Source organism: Channa argus, chromosome 7 (genome assembly GCF_033026475.1).
Source record: "Channa argus isolate prfri chromosome 7, Channa argus male v1.0, whole genome shotgun sequence".
NCBI classification, from domain to species: domain Eukaryota; kingdom Metazoa; phylum Chordata; class Actinopteri; order Anabantiformes; family Channidae; genus Channa; species Channa argus.
The window spans coordinates 19,953,883-19,974,385 of NC_090203.1; the positions used below are offsets into that span (position 1 = coordinate 19,953,883).

Genomic DNA, 20,503 nt, shown 5'->3' on the forward strand with positions numbered 1-20,503 from the left:
AAGTATTGCAGAGGAACTCAAAAATAATTCATAATAAAACATTTCCAGTGTAACATTTCTCTCTGCAGGCGTTTAAGAGCTATATCAAAAGCAAAAATACTGTGAGAAATACTGACTCATAAGTTGACTTATAGCTGCATAAGTACAGTATAGTACATTCACACAGTCACTTAATGACAGTGAGGCCTCACTTGTGAGACTCACTGTGATTTTATGTAAAACATAAATACATAAATGATTTTATGTAAAACTGCTTTGATTGTGTTGCTCAACCATCTTAAACATTTCAAACAGCTCTTTTTTTTTTTTTTTTTCAGCGTACATTCATCCATGAGGCAACAGTGATGCACACTGTGAGTCGAGGAGTGGATGATACACCGGTAATGCAGAACACATCTCTGTTGGCCAAGTTCTAGGAGATGCACATGTGCACATACAGTACTCTTCGCTTGTTAGACATATTATTATTCACCTCGACTATTCAGATAGCCAGACTGACTCACAGTCTCTTGGCTTCGGATGCTGATAAATTTATGGCAAAAATAGCTTGTTTACTTAGACCAATTTATTCTTTTTCCATACCTTGTAGACAAACGATATTTAATGTCTTTATAAAACGCTTCCTTTCCCCCCGATTCACACAGCTTGTGATAGTGAATTACTCCCACAGATTATCTTTCTGCGACTGCTCTCAATTATTATTTCATGGCTGTTGATGTAATAACTCCCTCGGAGCTGTACACCCCAGTGGAAGCAGCCAAAAGAAAGCTGAAATTTGGAGTAATACTACTCAGTAGGTCTATTGTTCAAAAACATTAATACAAGAGTATGAATAAAACAGATGTCAGTGCTATTTACAGTATTCTTTTTTCCACAATTTTAAGTATGTCTGTTATACACTCAATGTGGCTCAGGTTGACGTCAAAGTGATTTAATTTTGGGCTTTAGAGCAGCTCTGATGTACATTTGCAAATAAAAGTTGAAACTAGGAAAATATATGGAGAGGAAAATTATCTTTATAGCATATCTGATATCACAGCCACTGTGATGTTTCACATTGGAAATCCATAATGATTTATAACTGTCCATTCAGTCCAACATGTTCCTTTCATTAATGAAATACACTTAGGAAGAATGGGAGAGTGCCACTTCTATCTCATAATGTGTTTGTAGCCACTATTACAGAATGCCTCTTTATTAAATATTCCTAAAGAACTGAGATATTAGGACTAATCTGGAAATCACAACTTAATATTAGCACAAAAGCTTAGTGCCACTCACATGTTGCTTTTTTTTCTTTCACCTTAAGAACATAAAGACGAAAAGCACTCGCTGCACCGAGCAGAAAGTCGTCGGAAGCAGTGGTCAACATCTAGACATAAATGTCAATCATTCACTAATTCACTCACTTATACATGAGCGTGTCGGTCACTGCCCACCTACAGACAGTAGCTGCCTCATTTCCTTTGAATTAGCTGTTATCTAATTGACCTGGGTTCAAGTTCGGCTTGACCAGAGATACAATGTCAAATTAAAGAGCAGGATTGAAAAGGTCGACCATTTCCAAGTATGTTTATCGCTACATTTAACATTTTATTTCACCAATAATTCTCCCAAATGCACAGCTTTCTAATTAACTGCAGTGTTGACTTTAAATTGCCGTCTATTAAATGAAAGGCCTTGTTCCGTGTAATCTGTGTCTACCACAACCATGGTGCAAAATGGATATTTTTTTCCTTTCCAGACAATGGTGCAAATATATTATTTTTCCTTTAGAAACAGTTGTGTTTGCATAATTCTCTGCTCATGATTAACAGTGTGGTGCATTCAATTGTCTAAAAATCTGCCTCTCTTCAGAGTAGGTGAACAGCATGCTGTGAATGTTTGTGCTTTTATGATTATGACTGATGCATAATTAGTGGAGACACGGTAATGCTCAGCATGTAAAAATCACAGTCAATTAAGATATTTGTTGTTTCTTATTTCAAAATAATAAGTGAATTCAACCCTAAACCCCATTCATCTGCAGCTGGCAAAAACAAACTACAATCTAGAGCCAGAGGTAAAGTTGATCCAACAAATGCGATTTTTTACCAGTAAGAAAACTGGCAAACTGGTTGACTATCTCAACCTTTTTAACATACTGTGTTTCTTTATAATAGTGGGAAAATATCATACATAGAGCACAATGTTATTGTTTCACTGCTGCATTGCTTTCAGGTCGCTGTAGCATCTGATACATGGCTACTGCATTAACCCTTCCAGAGTAAAGAAACTCATAACTGCAAATTGCATGGGCTTTCCTATGTTGAAAGCATGGTCTGACCCAGTAACACATAATACCAAAAAACTTATTTGTGCACATGCAACCTTGACTGTGAGCCTCAGAAGTTTTTTTTTTTCCAGACTCAAACTGGGCTCTAGTGCATCAGTGGGTGGAAATGTAGCACTTAAAAAAGTGGCCAGGACCTCAACCTACCCGCAAAACACAGATAGAACTCACCGTGAAGATCGTCCATTATGTAATGTTTTAGTCCAGTTGCAGAAGAAACCCTATCAGCAACACTCACAGATCAGTTTACGCTGAGTGAACATGAACTAGATTTAAGGCAGTGTCTAATTTCAGCCATACAATCTTGATGCAAAGCAGGAAATTGGCTGCTTTGTAATCAGGCCAGGTTTTGCCTCCATGGTTACAAAGTCTGTAAAGGTCACAAATGATAGAGATAATTCCCTCTCTTTCACTTCACTGCTGAGACATCAGTTATTCCCAATTAGCCTAAATGGAACACTTACTGTACTATCTGCAGGCACACAGGCAGGAATATTAATGCACAGACAATACCTGTGGAATAATAACCACTGACCTCTGCACACCACCATTCATTAGTCTTTTTTTTCATTTCAACACATCACTAATAACTGACAATGGGGGCAGCTGTAGTTCAGTTAGTAAGGCAGTCCCCCACAGACCATAAGGTCAGTGGTTCCATCCCTGATCCCAGCTACTGTATATGTAAAAGTGTCTCTGGTACCTCTACTGACACTTTAACCGAGATCTGCAATCAGGTTATTATTATTATTATTATTATTATTATTATCAGGTAATTATAGTTAATCCCTTAAAAATCTGTTATTCCATTTTACCTGTACTGCAGTACTGCACCGTCCCCACTTACCATTAAACTTGTCTACACACTGAACAAAACATGTTTACAGGAGGCATGATTGCATGAAGAATCACTGAGAACACAGAGAGTAATTAAAATACACTCACCAGCCATTTATTGTAGGTACAGCTTGTAGCAAGGATGGCTCCATGGTTGTATGTTGTTTACACCAAATACCAGAGGCGATATATATGGTGGCATACATGCATAAAAGGTGTAATAAAACCGAGAAATAGGCCTGTCATAATAATTGTCATTGACTTATCATACAACACACGGACTTTAATAAGCCCAGTGCTGTTTGACAGATGCTAATCTCCATTTATCTGTACCTTAAACTTGGGATGGTAGTCGGGGTGGACATTTCCTCTCTTCGTGCCATAACTGCAATGTAACTGGATTAGCCCTTTGTGTGCTGGGTTTACATGAAACAGCACCTAGTGTCTGCTGCATTTGCACGGAAGGTGCATTTAAGTCACCTAAATCCCCCTCATTCTGATGCTCAGTTTATCTTGACAATGTCTTCGTGGCTAAATGCATTAAGTTGCTGCGGTATGATCAGCTGATTAGACGCTTGGGTTAACAAGCAGTTCAACAGTTATACCTAATAAACGGGTCAGTGTGTGTAAATACATCTGTAGTATTTCCAGTCTCCATGTCTCATATGCAGTATGATTGTCAAAAGTTTAAAACTTTGTTTGTATTCAATGAGGAATACACACATGAAAAGCTACTCTTATTGACATGTATATGTAGTAATGTGTTAAGGAAAACACATTACAAATATCAACTGCATAATGGTAAAATTGTTTCGTACATGAGACAAGATGAAATGTCTATTTGCCAATACAAATTTGATAGAAATAATCAACATCAACACTGATTTTGTTTAATCTTGTTTTTCCAGTATAAAGCAGCAATTCAAGTGTAACAGTTATTCCAGCATTATTACAGTTGTTCAAGAGAATTTACAGAAATCCATGCACTCAGCAGATGATACCAGCACTAAAAAAAAAAAAAAACAATTTCAAGTGTCAGAAAATTATACAAGTATGAAAACAATGACAGAGTTTCTAAGACATTGAAATATGTACCAATTGAGGAAATAATTCTTATATACAGAATAAAACCAGTAACAACATGAAATGCCATGTTGAAAAGTGCACATGACCCATCGATAAAGAAATGACAAACGTTAGAGAAATATGGCCATTTAAAAACAGATCAAATGAAAAGGTTTTCCCCCTGCTCCCTCTTTTTTATTAGATCAGGGTCAGATATGAATGTTATAAATTAATGATTAAATGTAACCGTCCGTCTTACAGCAATTTCGCCGAGGTTTTCAGATCGTCCCTTATTAGTTATCTGTTTGAGAGCCTCAAATGCAAATGGATGGCACCTTAATAACATAACACGTCACAGACAGTCCCTTTCAAGGGAAAATGAAATGCATCTTCACATTGCAACAGCGAATCTTAAGAAATGACATATTTGTTTTAAGACCAACACAGTGTATCTACTGTAACAATTAAAACTACACCAATAAGGTTTGCTTGATCATTAACATTTTGCAACTTACAATGTTCTAATATTCTATTAATACATTTGAAATGCATTTCATTAAGTTAAGTTATGGGAAATTCTGGTCATTAGTGCTTTCTAATATTTAGGATCTTAGGAGAAACATGTATCGATATAACATTTTGTGCACTTTAACAAACATTAGTGGTTTTTAGTTAATCAGTGTTTCCTCTACATTGTAAATCTTCTAGCAAAATATGTAAAAATGTATTTATTTATTATATACAATTTCTATACCAGTTAGAAAATAATTGCTTGTGTTCCACAACTAAAAAACAAACGTGTGTGTCTAGGAGTAAATGGAAAATGTGCTTCACAGACCATTTTTTACGACATTTTTAAATAATTATTGTAGCGATTAAGCAGAGTATGAAAAAGCCACATTGGGACAATGAGGTTGACATATGCATACAGCCTTAAGGGTACATGTATCAGTAGTGGCACATCACGCCCTAAAACTCCAGCTCCTCTGGAAAGGCTGGAAAGGTTTTTTGAGGCCAAAGAACATGAGATGAGGTTTGAGTCGAGGGGTTTTCTCGGGTAGGACAGCAACTTTGCTTTCCTCAGTAGGAAATCGTTTGTGGTAGACATCTGGGTACATTTTCTGGAACTACAAAGGGAGAGATATGCAGCATTACTGAACACCATGTGTGCTTCAAATACAGAGACATTTTTGGGTAATTTTGAGTTGTCAGAATATTAGCTTTACATCTTTTCTTCTTACATCCCACAAAACTGTTTGTTTTTCCTGCTTGTTCTTTCATTTGTAAAACTTTGTGTGAAAAACAACTTACCTCATTAGGCCTCTAAAGTAGTGTTGCCATACCTGTTTAAGCCGTTTCCTTTTGTCCTTGGCAGGGAGTTCTTTGTCTGCAATCAGGCCTTCCAGCAGCTCCTGCAGGGGAGTCTGGGTGCCTATCACCTTTTGCTCCTCAGACACCACCCTGCTAATCTGCTTACAAAAAGCTGGAGATGCACTGAAGTCTGTATCTGAACCCACATATTTGATCTGATGGAAGACACAAAGGAAATTGATTTCATTTGGATTGATCGATTTCAATATTAACAAATTTGTTTCTCAGTGGTACATAATATGCTTTCCAACTTTTATAAAGAAAGGGAGAAAGTATATAAAGAAAATATTATGTGCCCACAATTCAAATCTACATAGGACATGACTGGATGATTCATTTTAGTGGTTGATGAGTGTCATTAATGTTAAAAATATTTTATTAGGTGGATAATGTGCATATATTCCCCAGAATATATATAACAATAAAGATAATAATAATGGTTTGTAATTATGAAAATGTTCCTTGTGCAAGGTTTTTAAATCTAAATTTATAAATCATATCTCTGTATTCTTTGAGAAAAAGAAGGATGTTTGATAAAATAGGGTGTCTCTATTTTACAGTGAGGTATTGAGAGCTTGCACACAAGCTGGAAAAAAAAAAATAAATAAAAAAAGCTGATTCTAGTCATTACAGCGGCAGTGGTGCATAAAATGACTCTGGTGGTGAGGAAGATGAAAAGACTAAGGCAGAGCAGGTTAGGATGACTAAAGAATGGAATGGAAATGTTTTGGCAGGTGCCAGGAGTGGGATGGGAAGATGGAGGGAGAACTTTGAAGGGTTGATGATTGAAGAAAATAAAAGGGAACGAAGAGTTGAAGAGGTGACTGGTGTGGAGCAGTAAGTATCAAAGATTAGTAAGGGTGAAGTGAGGAGGAAGTTGAAGAGGATGAAGAGTGGAAAGGCAGTTGGTCCTGATGACATACCTGTGGAGGTATGGAAGTGTCTAGGAGAGGTGGCAGTAGAGTTTCTGACTAGTTTGTTTAACAAGATCTTGGAGAGTGAGAGGAGGAGAAGTGTACTGGTGCTGATTTTTAGGAACAAGGGAGATGTGCAGAGCTGTGGCAACTTCAGAGGAATAAAGCTGATGAGCCAAACAATGAAGTTGTGGGAAAGACTAGTGGAAGCTCGGCTAAGGGCAGAGGTGAGGATCTGTGAGCAGCAATATGGTTTCATGCCTAGAAAGAGAACAACAGATGCAGCTTTTGCTTTGAGGATGCTGATGGAGAAGTACAGAGAAGGTCAGAGGGAGCTGCATTGTGTCTTCGTAGATTTAGAGAAAGCGTATGACAGGGTGCAGAGAGAGGAGCTGTGGTATTGTATGAGGACGTCTGGAGTGGCAGAGAAGTATGTTAGAGTGGTGCAGGACATGTATGAGAGCTGTAAGACCGTAGTGAAGTGTGCTGTAGGTGTGACAAAGGAGTTCAAGGTGGAGGTGGGTCTGCATCAAGGATCAGCTCTGAGCCCCTTCTTGCTTGCTCTGGTGATGGACAGACTGACAGATGAGGTTAGACCGGAATCTCCGTGGACTATGATGTTTGCAGATGACATTGTGCTTTGTAGTGAGAGCAGGGAGCAGGTGGAGGAAAATCTAGAGAGGTGAAGGTCTGCTCTGGAAAACAGAGGAATGGTATATATGGTATATATATCTACCGATATATGGTGAATATATCAGTAGAAGGATGCTGAAGACTGAGCTGCCAGGCAGGAGGTCTAGAGGAAGACCAAAGAGGAGATTTATGGATGTAGTGAGGGAGGACATGAAGTTTGTTGCTGTAAGAGAAGAGGATGCAGAAAACAGGGTTAGATGGAGGCAGATGATTCGCTGTGGCGACCCCTGAATGGGAACAGCCGAAAGGAAAAGGAGGAGTCATTACAGCTGACGATACCAGCCTAAAGACTAAGTTTACATGTCAAACGCTCAGTTTCTTATCGTCATGAATAAACTGCAGGGTTGCAATGAAAGGACAAGTTTACCTTGAAGCATTGGGAACTAAAAGTGAGTGAAAACCTTGTGGACTGTGGCCCACAAAGTGTGGCACTTGAGGGAAAGCACTAAATTCCATCCCTGCAAAACACAAATACTTTATATACAGTAAAGCGAAATTGATGTTAGCTGAATGAAAAACCCTGAATTGTACTGTATCATGCCATTGCAAATTTAACTGAATCTTTTTGTATCAAATCGTGGCCCATATCGCTGGATATGTATCAAATCTTGAAAGACTGAAATGTTCACATAGTTTAGCCAAATATTTTGAAATTATTTTTTGGTTCAGGTAGGATTTGGGCTGATGACACTCTAATGCATTCAACTGTGGCCACTTCCAAAAATCACAACAAATAAATAGATGGCTGCAGTGCTTAAATGTCTTAACCTGAGGGCTCATATTTTATAGGCTAGTGCCACTTTTGAATATCAAATTTATGATCTAAATCTTTTTGGTGTGACGGCTAGGATAGGCTCCAGCCTCCCACAACCCCAATAGGATATGAGTTGACAGATAATTGATGGATGCATCTTTCTAACGTACATCATTCTGATTTAACAGCTGTACCATTCAGTCACAATGTTGGCATGCCCATTTTCCTGCTAAGAAATGCTAAAATCACATTTGTTTTATTGCAATAAACTGAGCTTCACCATTGCATTATGTTCTTTAAAGTGCATCACACATCTTAAACATAACTGTGCATAACTATTTTTAATAGGTTTTATTCAAAGTTTACCTAATAAAATTTGTTGGTTTTCTTTTTTGTTCTGTATTATTCAATTTTTCCAGTCAAAAGCACTTTGGACTCTCACACAAACTCCGACAAACATTTGGATCCTGCTACCAATATTAGTTAAGCAAAAGAGCTTCTACATTTGTTTGTCAGAGGGAAACAGTGTGTGAAAGCTGCAATGCTCCAAGACAAACGTGCTATTGTGCCAATGCTGTGATGTTTTAAATACACAGAGATGTGGTTTGGCACTGTGATGCTCAGCTCTGGACACGAGGCCATGTGAAAAGCGGTGTGATGATATACACGAATACGAATACTGATGGAAGTAATGGCAAACACCGAATGACATTACAATGTCCAAACAACATTCGCCAGAAGCTACTGCTTATAGCTAATGTTACAAAGACAAAGGGACATAGCCTCTTCCCTGAGGACACTATCTTTAGTTTAACAATGGCATCAATGATATTATTTAACAGTGCTTCCTGAATCCTGAAACAAGGAAAAAAAAAAAAAAAAAAAAAAAAAAGCCTGTGTTGGTCCCACGTAGCACAAGTGGGTGGTAAACTGGTTCTAAAGTGGGGTTATAATAATTAAATATAAATAATTTAAATCTAATAATTTCAGTCTGACACACTGCTGCACGTGCCAAAGATTGTTTATACGCATTGTGTAACAGCTTTGAACTGAACTAAATGTGTAAGACCTCTTCTCTAATATGACCACCATTTTATCTTCTCAGCATCTCCCAGTTTAAATGTTACTATAACGTCACAACTTAAATTGTAGTCCTGAATCAGAACCTTCAATAGCCTATATAAAGCAAGTAGATGTTGGACATTAAAGTGTGCAAAGTCAGTAGGTGGTTTGAAAGAAACAAAGGGCATACAAGCAATTTTGGTACTATTCACAAAGATTAAAAAGAGCGCTGTAAAAAGTCCCCACCGAAACCACTTTTTTTCCACAAGGATAAAACTAATCTAGCATATTTTTATCATGTTTTCCTCACTGGGAACTATATCTACAAATAGAACAGCGCAGGGAGCTTAATCAATTTCTTAAGAGCTGGCAAATTTAAAAAAAAAACAAAAAAACCAAAAGTGTACTGACCTGAACTCTTTTAAGGTGGGAGAGGTGCTCCTCAACTTGGCATCGCAGTTTGGACGGCGCTTGGAAAATAGTACTGTGGTGCTCCATCATGAAGGTTACTAGTTTGGTAGCCAGGAGCTCATCCAAATCCATGTCATCTACTGAGCCCAGAACGCACTGAGAGAACATCTGTACCATCTGAACGGAGAGAACAGACGTTCAAATACAAAATCATGATTCCATATGACTGGTGTAGGCTTTTTGTCAGATAAGATACAGAGATGCTACAAGCTAGGCATGAGTATTGTAATTATTCCATTCCATCACTGATGCACTATGTTTCTTCAAAGATGATGACATTTACAACCTGGATTTCATTATTATATGCTTTTCTTTAATGGGTTCGAATCCCAGCACACCAGGTGTGGACCCGCACAGCCACCAAGGCCATCATGATGCTGGTTCAGAGCCTGGATAAAATGGTAATATTGTGGCAGGAAGGTCATACAAAAAAAAATTTAAAAAAAATCAACGTGTGGAACAGGTTTCACTGTGGTGACCTCTGAACGGACAAGTCAAAAGCCGTTGATCTTTGTGTTTTTGTTTAATAAATACTGTATTCGGGAAGGTAGCAAGTAGTATGTAGGTCTGCCAGGTCTATAAAAGTCACTTGATAGGAACTAAATTGCTATTTTTTATATCTACAACTCAGACCATTCCATATTCCAACCATATTGTTTACTTTCATCTATAGGTAGCTTTTTACAACAACTTAACAAGTTGTTAACAACAACTTTTTTATTTTTTATTTCCCCATACCATTTAAAACCGTGTGAGAGGGGTGTTCACAGAGAAAAAAAATGCAAGGCCATCTTATTTGCATGCTGTTCCAATACTGTGTTCTTGGTGGGATTTCTCAATAATCGCTAATTAAAATGACCTCAGAAAAAAAGGAACATGACGTGAAGTAAATGACCGAATTTGTACCAGTGTGCGCGTATTAATTGTGTCATTGAGTGGCGGCAGGTGGGAATTCTGGCAGACCCTGGCCATGAGACGCAGCAAAAGCTGCAGTCGTCTTCGATTGGGTGGTGGCAGCAAAAGACAGCTGACCTGAAGAGCCTCAGTGGCTACACCCTGCTGCTGGAGCAAACCTGCAGAGATAATGAAAAGTGGAGAACTGCTCCTGATGGCACATACAGATATCAGAAATAAACAGCAGCAAATGGTATTTTAAGGCTGTGTGCAAATCTTAGTAGAGGATCCACATTATGAAGCGCTTACTGAGAATGTTGACAAAGACCTCATACAGATGGAAAGTCAGCAGGGGTTCTTTTAGTCTCTGAAAATAATCTGATACTGTTTTCAAAACGTCCCTTTCAAAACCTGGGTACACTGGTTGTTTGGCTTCATTGCCATTAGGCCCTGAGGAAAAAAAAAAGGACAAGAACATGAGTCAAAGATGAGCAGCAAATCCTCAAGAATGAGAAACTAGAAGCAGTCAGTGTTTGGGATTTCTGCTCTAAAAATAAACGCAGTTAGAAAAAAGAATAAATGCCTCATCAGAATAGCTGCTGCTTACTTTTCTTACACTTAATTGCACAAATCCTCTAAACATTGTCTAAGACGTTATTGACCAGTGTAAGTGATGCCCCAGAGTGAACTATCAACCATTTAAAATCTATGAGCTTTCAATGATTATTATTGAGGAAAACCAGATTTAGTTACGGATTAGATTCTTGTCATTTTTTAAGTTCTATTTCTGTCCATCATGTTCCATACTTGTAATTGCTACAGTTCAGGTCCCAGAAGGAGATGGTTATTTTTGTTTTATCACATTGACATTTAAAGTAAAAAAAAAAAAAAAAAAAAAAAAAGGGCTACTCACAGTTGGCGAGGCATTTCATTGCTGAAACAACCCAATAGGGCATGTCCTCTGGAGGTGCAAAAGCAAACAGGTGAGTCTTAATTAACAACAGGTGAGTTGCGACAAAGCAGTCACACTTTGTAAATCAGTGAATCATACCTGCTTTGTTCTCCAATATGACTATGCCTGCCTTGTTAACGCTGAACACGTTGTGAACAATGTGCTTGCCATTGACATGTGTTGGGTTTAACACTCCATCCAACGACTTCAGGCCTAACACCCTCTGTAAACTACAACAACGGCGTTAGAATCAAGGAGCTGAAAATAAGGTACAAAGAATATATTTAATAAGTAATGTGAAGGATTACATACTGCGCTATTGTCATTGATTTCCAGATGTGCTCCACTTGATTTTGAGTAATCTCCTTCCTGCGTATGAGCTTGCATTCATGCACATCTCCAATAGCTACACTGTGCCTTTTATTCCACAAATCTGAACTCTGCCCAAATAGGAATGGAGGCACAAAATAAATCGAGTCAAATCAAAATCCACAATCCAATAACACAATCATGTAAAACAAATCAAATACATATTTTCTAAGAAATTGGTTGCTGACAATGTGTCGGAGATAAGCTAATGTTAACCCCTTTGATATTTGTAAGGCCATTTTTATCATCACTATATTTGTTTCTCACATGTAAATGCGGGAGAGAAAAATATTAGAAACATCCATCCAAGTGATGATTACCAATCTTAAAATGCACCCCAATTCAATATAAAGCTGGAAATTAACTACATACTGTACCTGTAACCTTGAGTGCAGAATGATGAAAATCACAGCTCACATTTGTGACCAAAAGCAACAATATGCAAAGCACTTTCATGTTGCCATTTGCTTTCTATTAAGTTTGTATAATCTAACGTATTTCAGATATGGCAGGGGGAAGTCAGGGTGTTTCTCACCAGGACAGCAGACTTTGTAGGTGCAATGTTTTCCTGCTGAGGTAATTCTTCATAGTCATCCCAGCGGATGAGTCTGGGTAGGTCACTGCTGTCTCTCAGCACAGCCCTTACTGGAAAAGACTTTAAGGGGGACAGTGTGGGGAACCTGAACACACAGAGAACAGCATTGGATTCCGCTGGAAAAGGAAAGGTCAGCTGACAAAAAAAAAAAAAAAACAGTACAGGAGGATCTAGAAGTACCTGTACAAATGGCCGTTGTCTTCAAAGTCCTCTGTCCCATGGCGTCCTTTGATGTCTTCAATGACGTGGGCTTTGAAGAACTTTCTGAGCAGCTGCAGAGTCTGGTAGCGAGTCACTTCAGGTCCAAAGTTGTAGTTGCATCTCAGCAGATCATGCAAGTAATCTACAGCCTCAGATCCTGTGAAACTGCAATCATAGTAGCGGAAATGTACCCAGTGCCTTCTCAGTGGCATGCCTCCTCGGAAGAGTTTAATGGTTTCATTCCACTGCATCACAGGGAGAAATACAAGAGTAATGTGTGAGAAATGCAGGAGAATGAAAAGGAAACTGTAACAAAACAGTAGTTACAACATAACAGGCAATTTGTGAAGCAAATAACTCATCACAGCAAGCAAGTTTATTCACTGTTCCGCTGCAATGAAGCTGGTGTAAGGTACTGTTAGACATGGCATGTAAATAAGTCACCCAATGACCCAATCTACTTCTCCAAAAGACAGAGGAAAACATTTTATGCAATCAGGTTTTTGTCTTTTCATTGATAGAAAGATGTGTAGGCCATTATTGTAGTTATATGGTCAAAAAGGGATACAAACAACACAATGTGAACAAAAATACACAGCCCTCTGTAATACATATAGTATATTAGTCACCTCATGGAAAATAATTCTGTTGCGACCCAAAATCGGTGCACATAACAGTCCATTATTACACCTTAAGGGGACCAGGGTCTCTCTAGTAGCCTATTACTGATAAAAATCTCACATGATTCAAGTCTACCCATTGTGATCTGTATTTATTACTTTATTCTAAAGTATTCAGTATTTTTGAAAACACACGGAAAAACAACTCTTTTATCTACACTATTTTCTTCTATGTATAGGTAGGCAGCTGGGAAACAAATGGAACATTTGTACCATCCAAAACACAGTATGAATTATCAAATCTCCCAAAGTTCCAACCAAAGAAAAACAAACAAAGCCGATAAAAAAAGGGGGAGGGGACAGGATGTTTTTTAATTGAAATATTATGCAAATAATAATTATGTGGTCAAAGACTTTTTTTCCCTAGACATTACTAGGAAGCATGCAGACCACCATCTAAATTTATTACCACAAGTGATATTTATGGAGAAACAGAGAGCTTAGATGCAATACCAATGTATCAATTATTAGTAAATATTAAAGAAATTAATTTTAATGAAAGAAAAAAAATGGGTCCATATTAATATATTTTGCAGGTGCACTATGTTGCTCCAATAATTGCTCCAATGAAAAACAATTGTTGATGACATTTGTGCGTTGAGATGACTGTGCTTTTCTGATAACACTCTGATATACTTAACTGTGGGTTTTAATATTGCGTGCAAAAACATATTTTTTGGGGGGAGGTTAAACTAGCAGACCACAATATGCTCATGTGATAAAAGTTATGCTTTAAGTTTTCATTTTCACAACTAATTTGCTAAAATTAGTTATATGATTTAAATACAGTAATGACTAATACACATTGTAATCACATTGCTTTATGTTGGGGATAAAAGCAATGTGTCATTTTAATTATTAACATATTGGGTTTAAAAAGTAAATAGGCCACTGCAATCAAATGTAGCTGACTAGAAACTCTTTTTACGGGAAAAAACTAAGGCATTCAATGCGGTAAATAAAACGATAGAAAACTTTTCAAACGTTAAAAAAAGTACACAAAATAATAAATAGCGTTGTATTAGACAATAAATGCCTGCTTTTGTTAGAAATTAACGTTACTGGCAACTACTGGCATTAGAGATTATACGAACAGGTAAAAGCTTAACCTTAAAAGTCTGTTTTTCTAATGTGAATAAGATTTAAACATGTTTTCATCGCCCGAGTAAGTGAGATAAATTAATCTAATAAACTCATGCACAATTAAAGTTATGCTAATGTTAGCTAAAGTTACTTGAACGTAACGTTTCAAAGTTTGGACTGAGTCCTGCTAAAGTTACCAAGAGACTCACCAGCTTCGTCGCCCTGTAGGGACCCGGCCCGATCACTTTACCTTCCATTGTAATACTGAAAACTATACTCAGGCATATGCAAACATGGATATATGTAACGTTTACAAGCTTTGGAAACGCTTGAGCTGCAGATGAAAACAATACAGAAATCTGGGCACGGAAACGTTGCTGCCAACTTTGAATCTTCTGCGTCACGACGTTTGAACGACGTGATTAGACGGTGGGCTGAACACGTGACCACCGGAACTATAGCATTGCTGAATGAATGAGAGGATCGCAAAACACACATCAACCGCATCCAGCTTCTGGTTGTAGCTACAACAAAAACAAAAATATAGATTTATGTTATATTACATGGTATTATGTTAGAATATTTTATAATATGTTATATTATACCATGTTAAATTGACAAATTATTAAATTATAGAAGGGCAGCATGGTGGTGGAGTGGTAAGCTTAGTTGCACACAACTAAAAGGTCGAGGGTTATATACAGAGTTCAAGGTTTACTGATTGAAGATACACGACCCTATAAGAACAATATGTTTAGTTTCAATGAGAGGCAACCTCATTTTGCTGAATCCATGCTACAACTTTCTATTCAGACCCCAGACTGGATAGTGTCAAATTACTTACAGCAGACTATAAGAAAAAAGGAAATAATTGCCAAGATGACCTTCTCCAAATCTGCAGAGAAATGATCACTTCCTGTTTGCGCAGCTGCATATATACATTGGAACAAACATTCACAAGAACATTCATAAAGTGTGTAAAAAATAACTTTACTTTGACTCAAACTTAAGAGTAAGAGTGCAGAAAAGAGCAGACCTATAATTTCCTCATGCTTTCCTTTTTTCTTTTCATAGCATTGTGAAAATAGGTAATCTCGGACATCCAGCTTTTACTAACAACAAAGCAGCCAAATACACTATCACCACGGAGTTGTGGAAGGAATGTATGAGGGAGAGCATGTACTGTATAGGGAGCCTGTAAATCAGCACCCTATCACAAGACTTCCCTGAGTCCCTTTTTCACAATGCTATAGCCACACATTGATGATAAAACCTTTAAAACTAGTCCACCACAGCTGTCATGAGGCATTTGATACCCCTCTAAAACATTTGCTTGATTTAGCATGATGATGCCTACAGTGACATATTGGCACACTGTTTTTATCTAACAGGCAATAGAAAGAGTTCTTACTTCTTCCATTCTGTGGGCTGCAGCAGTGGCACATATCTCCTAACAGATATCTTTTCAGTCGGGTCAAGACAGAGCTGCTTTAGAAAACCACACTTCAGATTGAATGAGTAAGAGCTGAATGGCACCTTGTTATAAACTCTGACAAATAAATGTGCTCTATTAAAATTTATGAGATAAACACTGCAACAATAATCGATGACTCTCATAAAATATAACTACTGGGACATCATTGGCTCAGCTGGCATAGCAGCTTCAGCTTCTCTGTACTGAGAGAGTTTTCGGATGATAACACCAGTGACAGTTCACTCTTCTACTTTCAAACCTGGTTGCATTCCATTAGATAAATGTGTCTCCTTCCTTTGCTTCACGCCTCACAAAAAGGTCAGGGTAATAAGAAAGAGAGGACAAAAGGCATTCGAGGCTTATAAACCAGTGTGGAAAGAAAATGTGTGCCTGACCAAAACCAGAAAGATATTAACAAATGTTTATGTTTCATGATGATAATTATTAGATTTTGCCAACATCGAAGTGCATGATACCATCTCTCTGATCATTGCTACAACACAAAACTGTTGCATTAGATTACATCATTTTGAAATGCTCAATTAATGATGCTCCCTATTTAATCAAAGCAGATTATGATGTTAAGCAGGAGGTGAAATAAATGTGCACGGTATGGAGAAGGTAATTAGGCAATGGAATTAGAGCTGAAACACAAGTAGGAATACTCAATATTCAATTCACTATATGATGTGACAGTGATGTGTGGCAGAAGAAAAAGGTGATAGAGTGAGAGAAAAGACAGCTTCTTTGTGTTGTAGGTTGAAAGTCACCACCTTGGATTATCCGATGCAGCTGATACTGATCAGTGTCAACACTGAGGGGACATGTGTACCCTGTTGGAGCAGAAGTCAGCAGGTGTGAAGGCTCCTTCATAGTTTTTTTTTTGTATCCATCTGGAGCAGTCTGGGCTTGTTACAATGCCCCAGCACATAAGTACTGACCTATACACAAAATTAATGTGTAGACATACTGTTCCATGTTCCCTGTTCCTGAGTGTGCATTCATCCTCTGATGTCATACAGATGATTTGCTAATCTACTAATAATGGAACTAGAGGACACATAAACATGCTGTTATGGCAGCACCATTAATCATGCTACCTCAGGTAACGCAGTATAGTGGATGTTTTTTTTCTTTTTTTTTTTTTTTTGACAAATGTGTCATTCATCATTATTTTCCCACAGAGTCTTCATTTAAGTTACAGTATGCATTATTTTCACATATTTGTATTAAAACTATGCTCTAACACGTTGCTTAATGGGAAGGGATGTGGTGGAAGCTCCCCATGACAAGGACAAGTTTTTATGTTCAATTAAAACCGTTTTATTATATTTCACAACCATCAGCATTAAACATTACTTTAATGTTTTAATCAACGTTGTAACATAAACAACAACTAACATTATTTCAACCAAATGTCAGCAGTTGATCTGCAGGGTTGTGGGGTGGTTAACGCTGCCTCCTCACCTCACAGCTAGAAGGTTGACCATGGACTTTCTGTGTGAAGTTTGTATTTTCTCCCTGTGTTTTTTTGGGGGGTTTTCTCCGGGTGAATCTGTTTCCTCCCACAGCCCAAGACGTGCATGTTAATTGGTGACTTCGAAATTGTGAATGGTTTGCTGTCCGTTTCTGGCATATGCATAACCACTTAGGAATTATTTTTCAGTCACAAATTAAAATCTAAAACCATCAAGGTATAGGCCTAAGCCTAGAGGTATTATTTGAGTGGGAGGTATCACCTCTGGACATGTGAAATTCAGTGTGAAATTCAGTGCAATAGTAAATTGTTATAATGGATGGTCTCTCTGGTTAGAAGATGAAATATGAAAGGTGCCCAGTGGAGATTGTAAAACTAGTAGAAATGCTGTGTGGAGCTGATTTTTTTTTAACCACTGCTCACTGAACCTCTATCTTGAACATTCAGATCAGCATGTTTTTGTTTTTTTTCTATTCACATTTCATTCCACTCATTACTGGCAATTTGTAATGATTCTTTAATATTATTTTTCTCAAGTTCTGTCCTATTACATTGGCTACTGTGCATATTTTTATGTTATACTGAGGGACCAGAGAAACAACATTTCTGTCCACTGTACATATACAAGATACATACAACGTAAAATCAATAATTGAGATGCAGACAAATGCTTTTTTACAATACACTGAACTACAAATAGAGGCTAGATTGAGCAGTGAGGCAAATAACTAAGTCTGTTTGACATCAAGCTGGTTATAAAAAGGCAAAAACCAATCTGTTGAATCAGCACAGTCTCAGTTCTTGCTGGTCATCAGTGCTATGCCTTTAATTTTCTCATGGCAGTTTTATTACCCTAATGTCTGACTGAGGGTTTATCTCTTAAGATAACAAAAGTAGCAGACTATTGTAGAACAAAACAAAACACCTGAATTAACAATTTAATAAGATTCTGCAACTTGGTTCTTAATTGCCATAGTAATTGCTGGGATCTTGTATGGGTATACAAGTCCTCAACATGTACGCACATCTTTATATAAATTAAATTGACAGTGTGAAATACACGGCTGCCTTGTGTTTATGTCATTGTCTTCGTTTTAAAAGCTCGGGATGATCATTCAGGGGGACTGATCAAACTGAGCTTTCAGTTCATTTGTTTTCAAGAGTCCTTAGTGTCTTTGAGCATAAGGAGAGAAATAGGCGAGGTTCAATAGCCAATTTAACAGTGCTTCACAAACAATGTTGCTGAAATACTTACAGCTCAGTCAATATCTGTTCAAAAGCCAATAATATTATGATCTGTCTTGTAAGTCTTCTACTGTGATGTTCAATACATTATCTTTTCATATTTCATGTTGAAAACATGAACCATCATCTTGTTGAATTTTTTTTTTAGAAAGTAAATCAATGGAACTATAGAAATAACACGATGTTGATAAAAAATCTTGAACTATCCCCCCCCCTCCTCCCCCCCACTGCTGTTCTGTGTGATGTTAAAACAAAAGTAGCGACAAGACGAATGGGCACAGCTCAAATATTACTGTTCCACATAAGCATTCAATTTGTTCATAGCATTCAATTAAACAGTAATGATCACCTTTTTGGAGTGTGCTCAATGTACACTCGGCTTCCAATTTGCTAGGATTTGTGAATGCTACAAATGTGTACATTTACATTATATAAACAAACTCATAATGCAGTTAAAAAAAAAATTTACATACTGTTCCAGGGATTTTGACATGTGCTGTATAATGATTTTTACAGCAATTTAAATGCCCATTGACTAATAGATGCAATGTCCGGGTCTAGAAATCCACACTTCATTTCCTATAGATGTACTCATTCAGTTCCAAATTGTAACAGAATGGATATGGAAAACACGACTGGGGTAAAGCCTCCATCTCCCCACTCACCCACTGGTTGATTTGATCAAGCATACGGACTTTAACACTAATATGTCGTAATCTGTCAAAGAGGACGAGTGACTTCTATAAGATTTAAATGTGGATTTAATATGTTGAACTTTATTCATGAGGGTATTTGAAATGTTGGCAGAAGAATTACCCCTGACACTTGTCTTCAATCGTTCACAAGTCCCCTTAGCCAGGATTTCCTAGTGAATAATTACAGATGGGAGCAGGAAATGTCATCATCTTTAATTCTTTCTGCCCATTTGGAACATCATGGACACTAATTAATCTTTGCACTGGCTGTTAGAAAGCCTTGTACTTGCATAAGACTGACCTGACCAAGAGTTACAAGTGTTTTTTTGTTTGTTTTTTTTTTTTGCAAATTGTCATTCACACATGTTTGTGCATCAATAAAAATATTCTTTTTATTAATGATTAATTCAACCAACACTCTATACATTGTACACAACCATGCAATTTAAACATCATTAAAATATTGCATTATCCAGCACAATTTCTTTTAAGTAAAGCTGTCGTGAAATCAGGCATTTTAAGCCGCAACAATTCCCAAAAAGTTCCTGATTGGTTTATACATAGAAGCTTTCTTTCATGTAGTTTACCCAACAAGATGTCCCTGCAGTCTAGACCATCTGAGCCACATTGTGCATGGCTCACAGAGTGTGAAAGCATTTACTTAAGCAGTAAAAGCTAGGTACTCTACACAACACCGTGACACTCTTTTGACAGCCACGCTTAAAATATTCTATTCTGGGTCTATTCCCTTTAAAACTGAGACTCATTCTGCAGTGGCTGTGTGTTGGGCTGTGTTCTATAGGGCTGTGTAATTGTTAGAGGTGGAATGGAAGAATACAAGTTTAGACTGAAAGAATAAGTGATAAAGATAATTAATAAATGAATGGATGAATTATCAACGGTGTGCAACTTGGAGATTCTGCCACATGTATGGCGTCCCAGAGTTTTCTGACAGCTGTTTATCAGGAGTCTAAAGGTATTTTCCACTGACCCCGCTGGTCATGACAAGCACCAATTTAAGATATTGCATTGATTTTTACAGTGTTTCTCAGACTCATGGGTGTATATGTTAATCATAACATCCAAATGGGCACAGAAATACTCAACCTTGGATGTCAGTGCTGAAATAAGAAGCGTTTTTCATCAAATATGCTGGCATAAAAATTAAATGGGTCATTCTAATAATTACACCGTCCTGGCATGTAGGTGGCAATCATTGCATTCAGGCAAAGGGGTGAAGCATCTGCATTGATCAAAAGTCCATGTTTACTGAAATACAAATATCAGTATGATTTTGCTGTTCACAGTGGAAGGTTCTTCCGTCCTTTGCTCTTTGCAG

At 37.5% G+C, this 20,503-nt stretch overlaps 1 protein-coding gene across 2 annotated transcripts; it reads right to left on the reverse strand.

Annotated features, from left to right (window-relative positions):
* Positions 1 to 4,043: 4,043 nt before the first annotated feature.
* On the reverse strand, positions 4,044 to 14,665 carry depdc1b (DEP domain containing 1B). Of its 2 annotated transcripts, XM_067510500.1 has the most exons (11): positions 14,483 to 14,665; positions 12,490 to 12,755; positions 12,250 to 12,394; positions 11,658 to 11,785; positions 11,445 to 11,575; positions 11,307 to 11,354; positions 10,703 to 10,843; positions 10,406 to 10,572; positions 9,440 to 9,616; positions 5,578 to 5,760; positions 4,044 to 5,361 (listed from the first exon to the last, which is right to left on the reverse strand). In XM_067510500.1, the coding sequence occupies exons 1-11, from the start codon at positions 14,528 to 14,530 to the stop codon at positions 5,197 to 5,199; spliced, it is 1,599 nt and encodes a 532-aa protein (XP_067366601.1). In that variant the 5' UTR covers positions 14,531 to 14,665; the 3' UTR covers positions 4,044 to 5,196. The 2 variants fall into 2 exon arrangements, with proteins under 2 accessions (XP_067366601.1, XP_067366602.1); XM_067510501.1 differs by lacking the exons at positions 4,044 to 5,361; positions 5,578 to 5,760 and adding an exon at positions 5,778 to 7,375.
* Between the last annotated feature and the right edge of the window lie 5,838 nt (positions 14,666 to 20,503).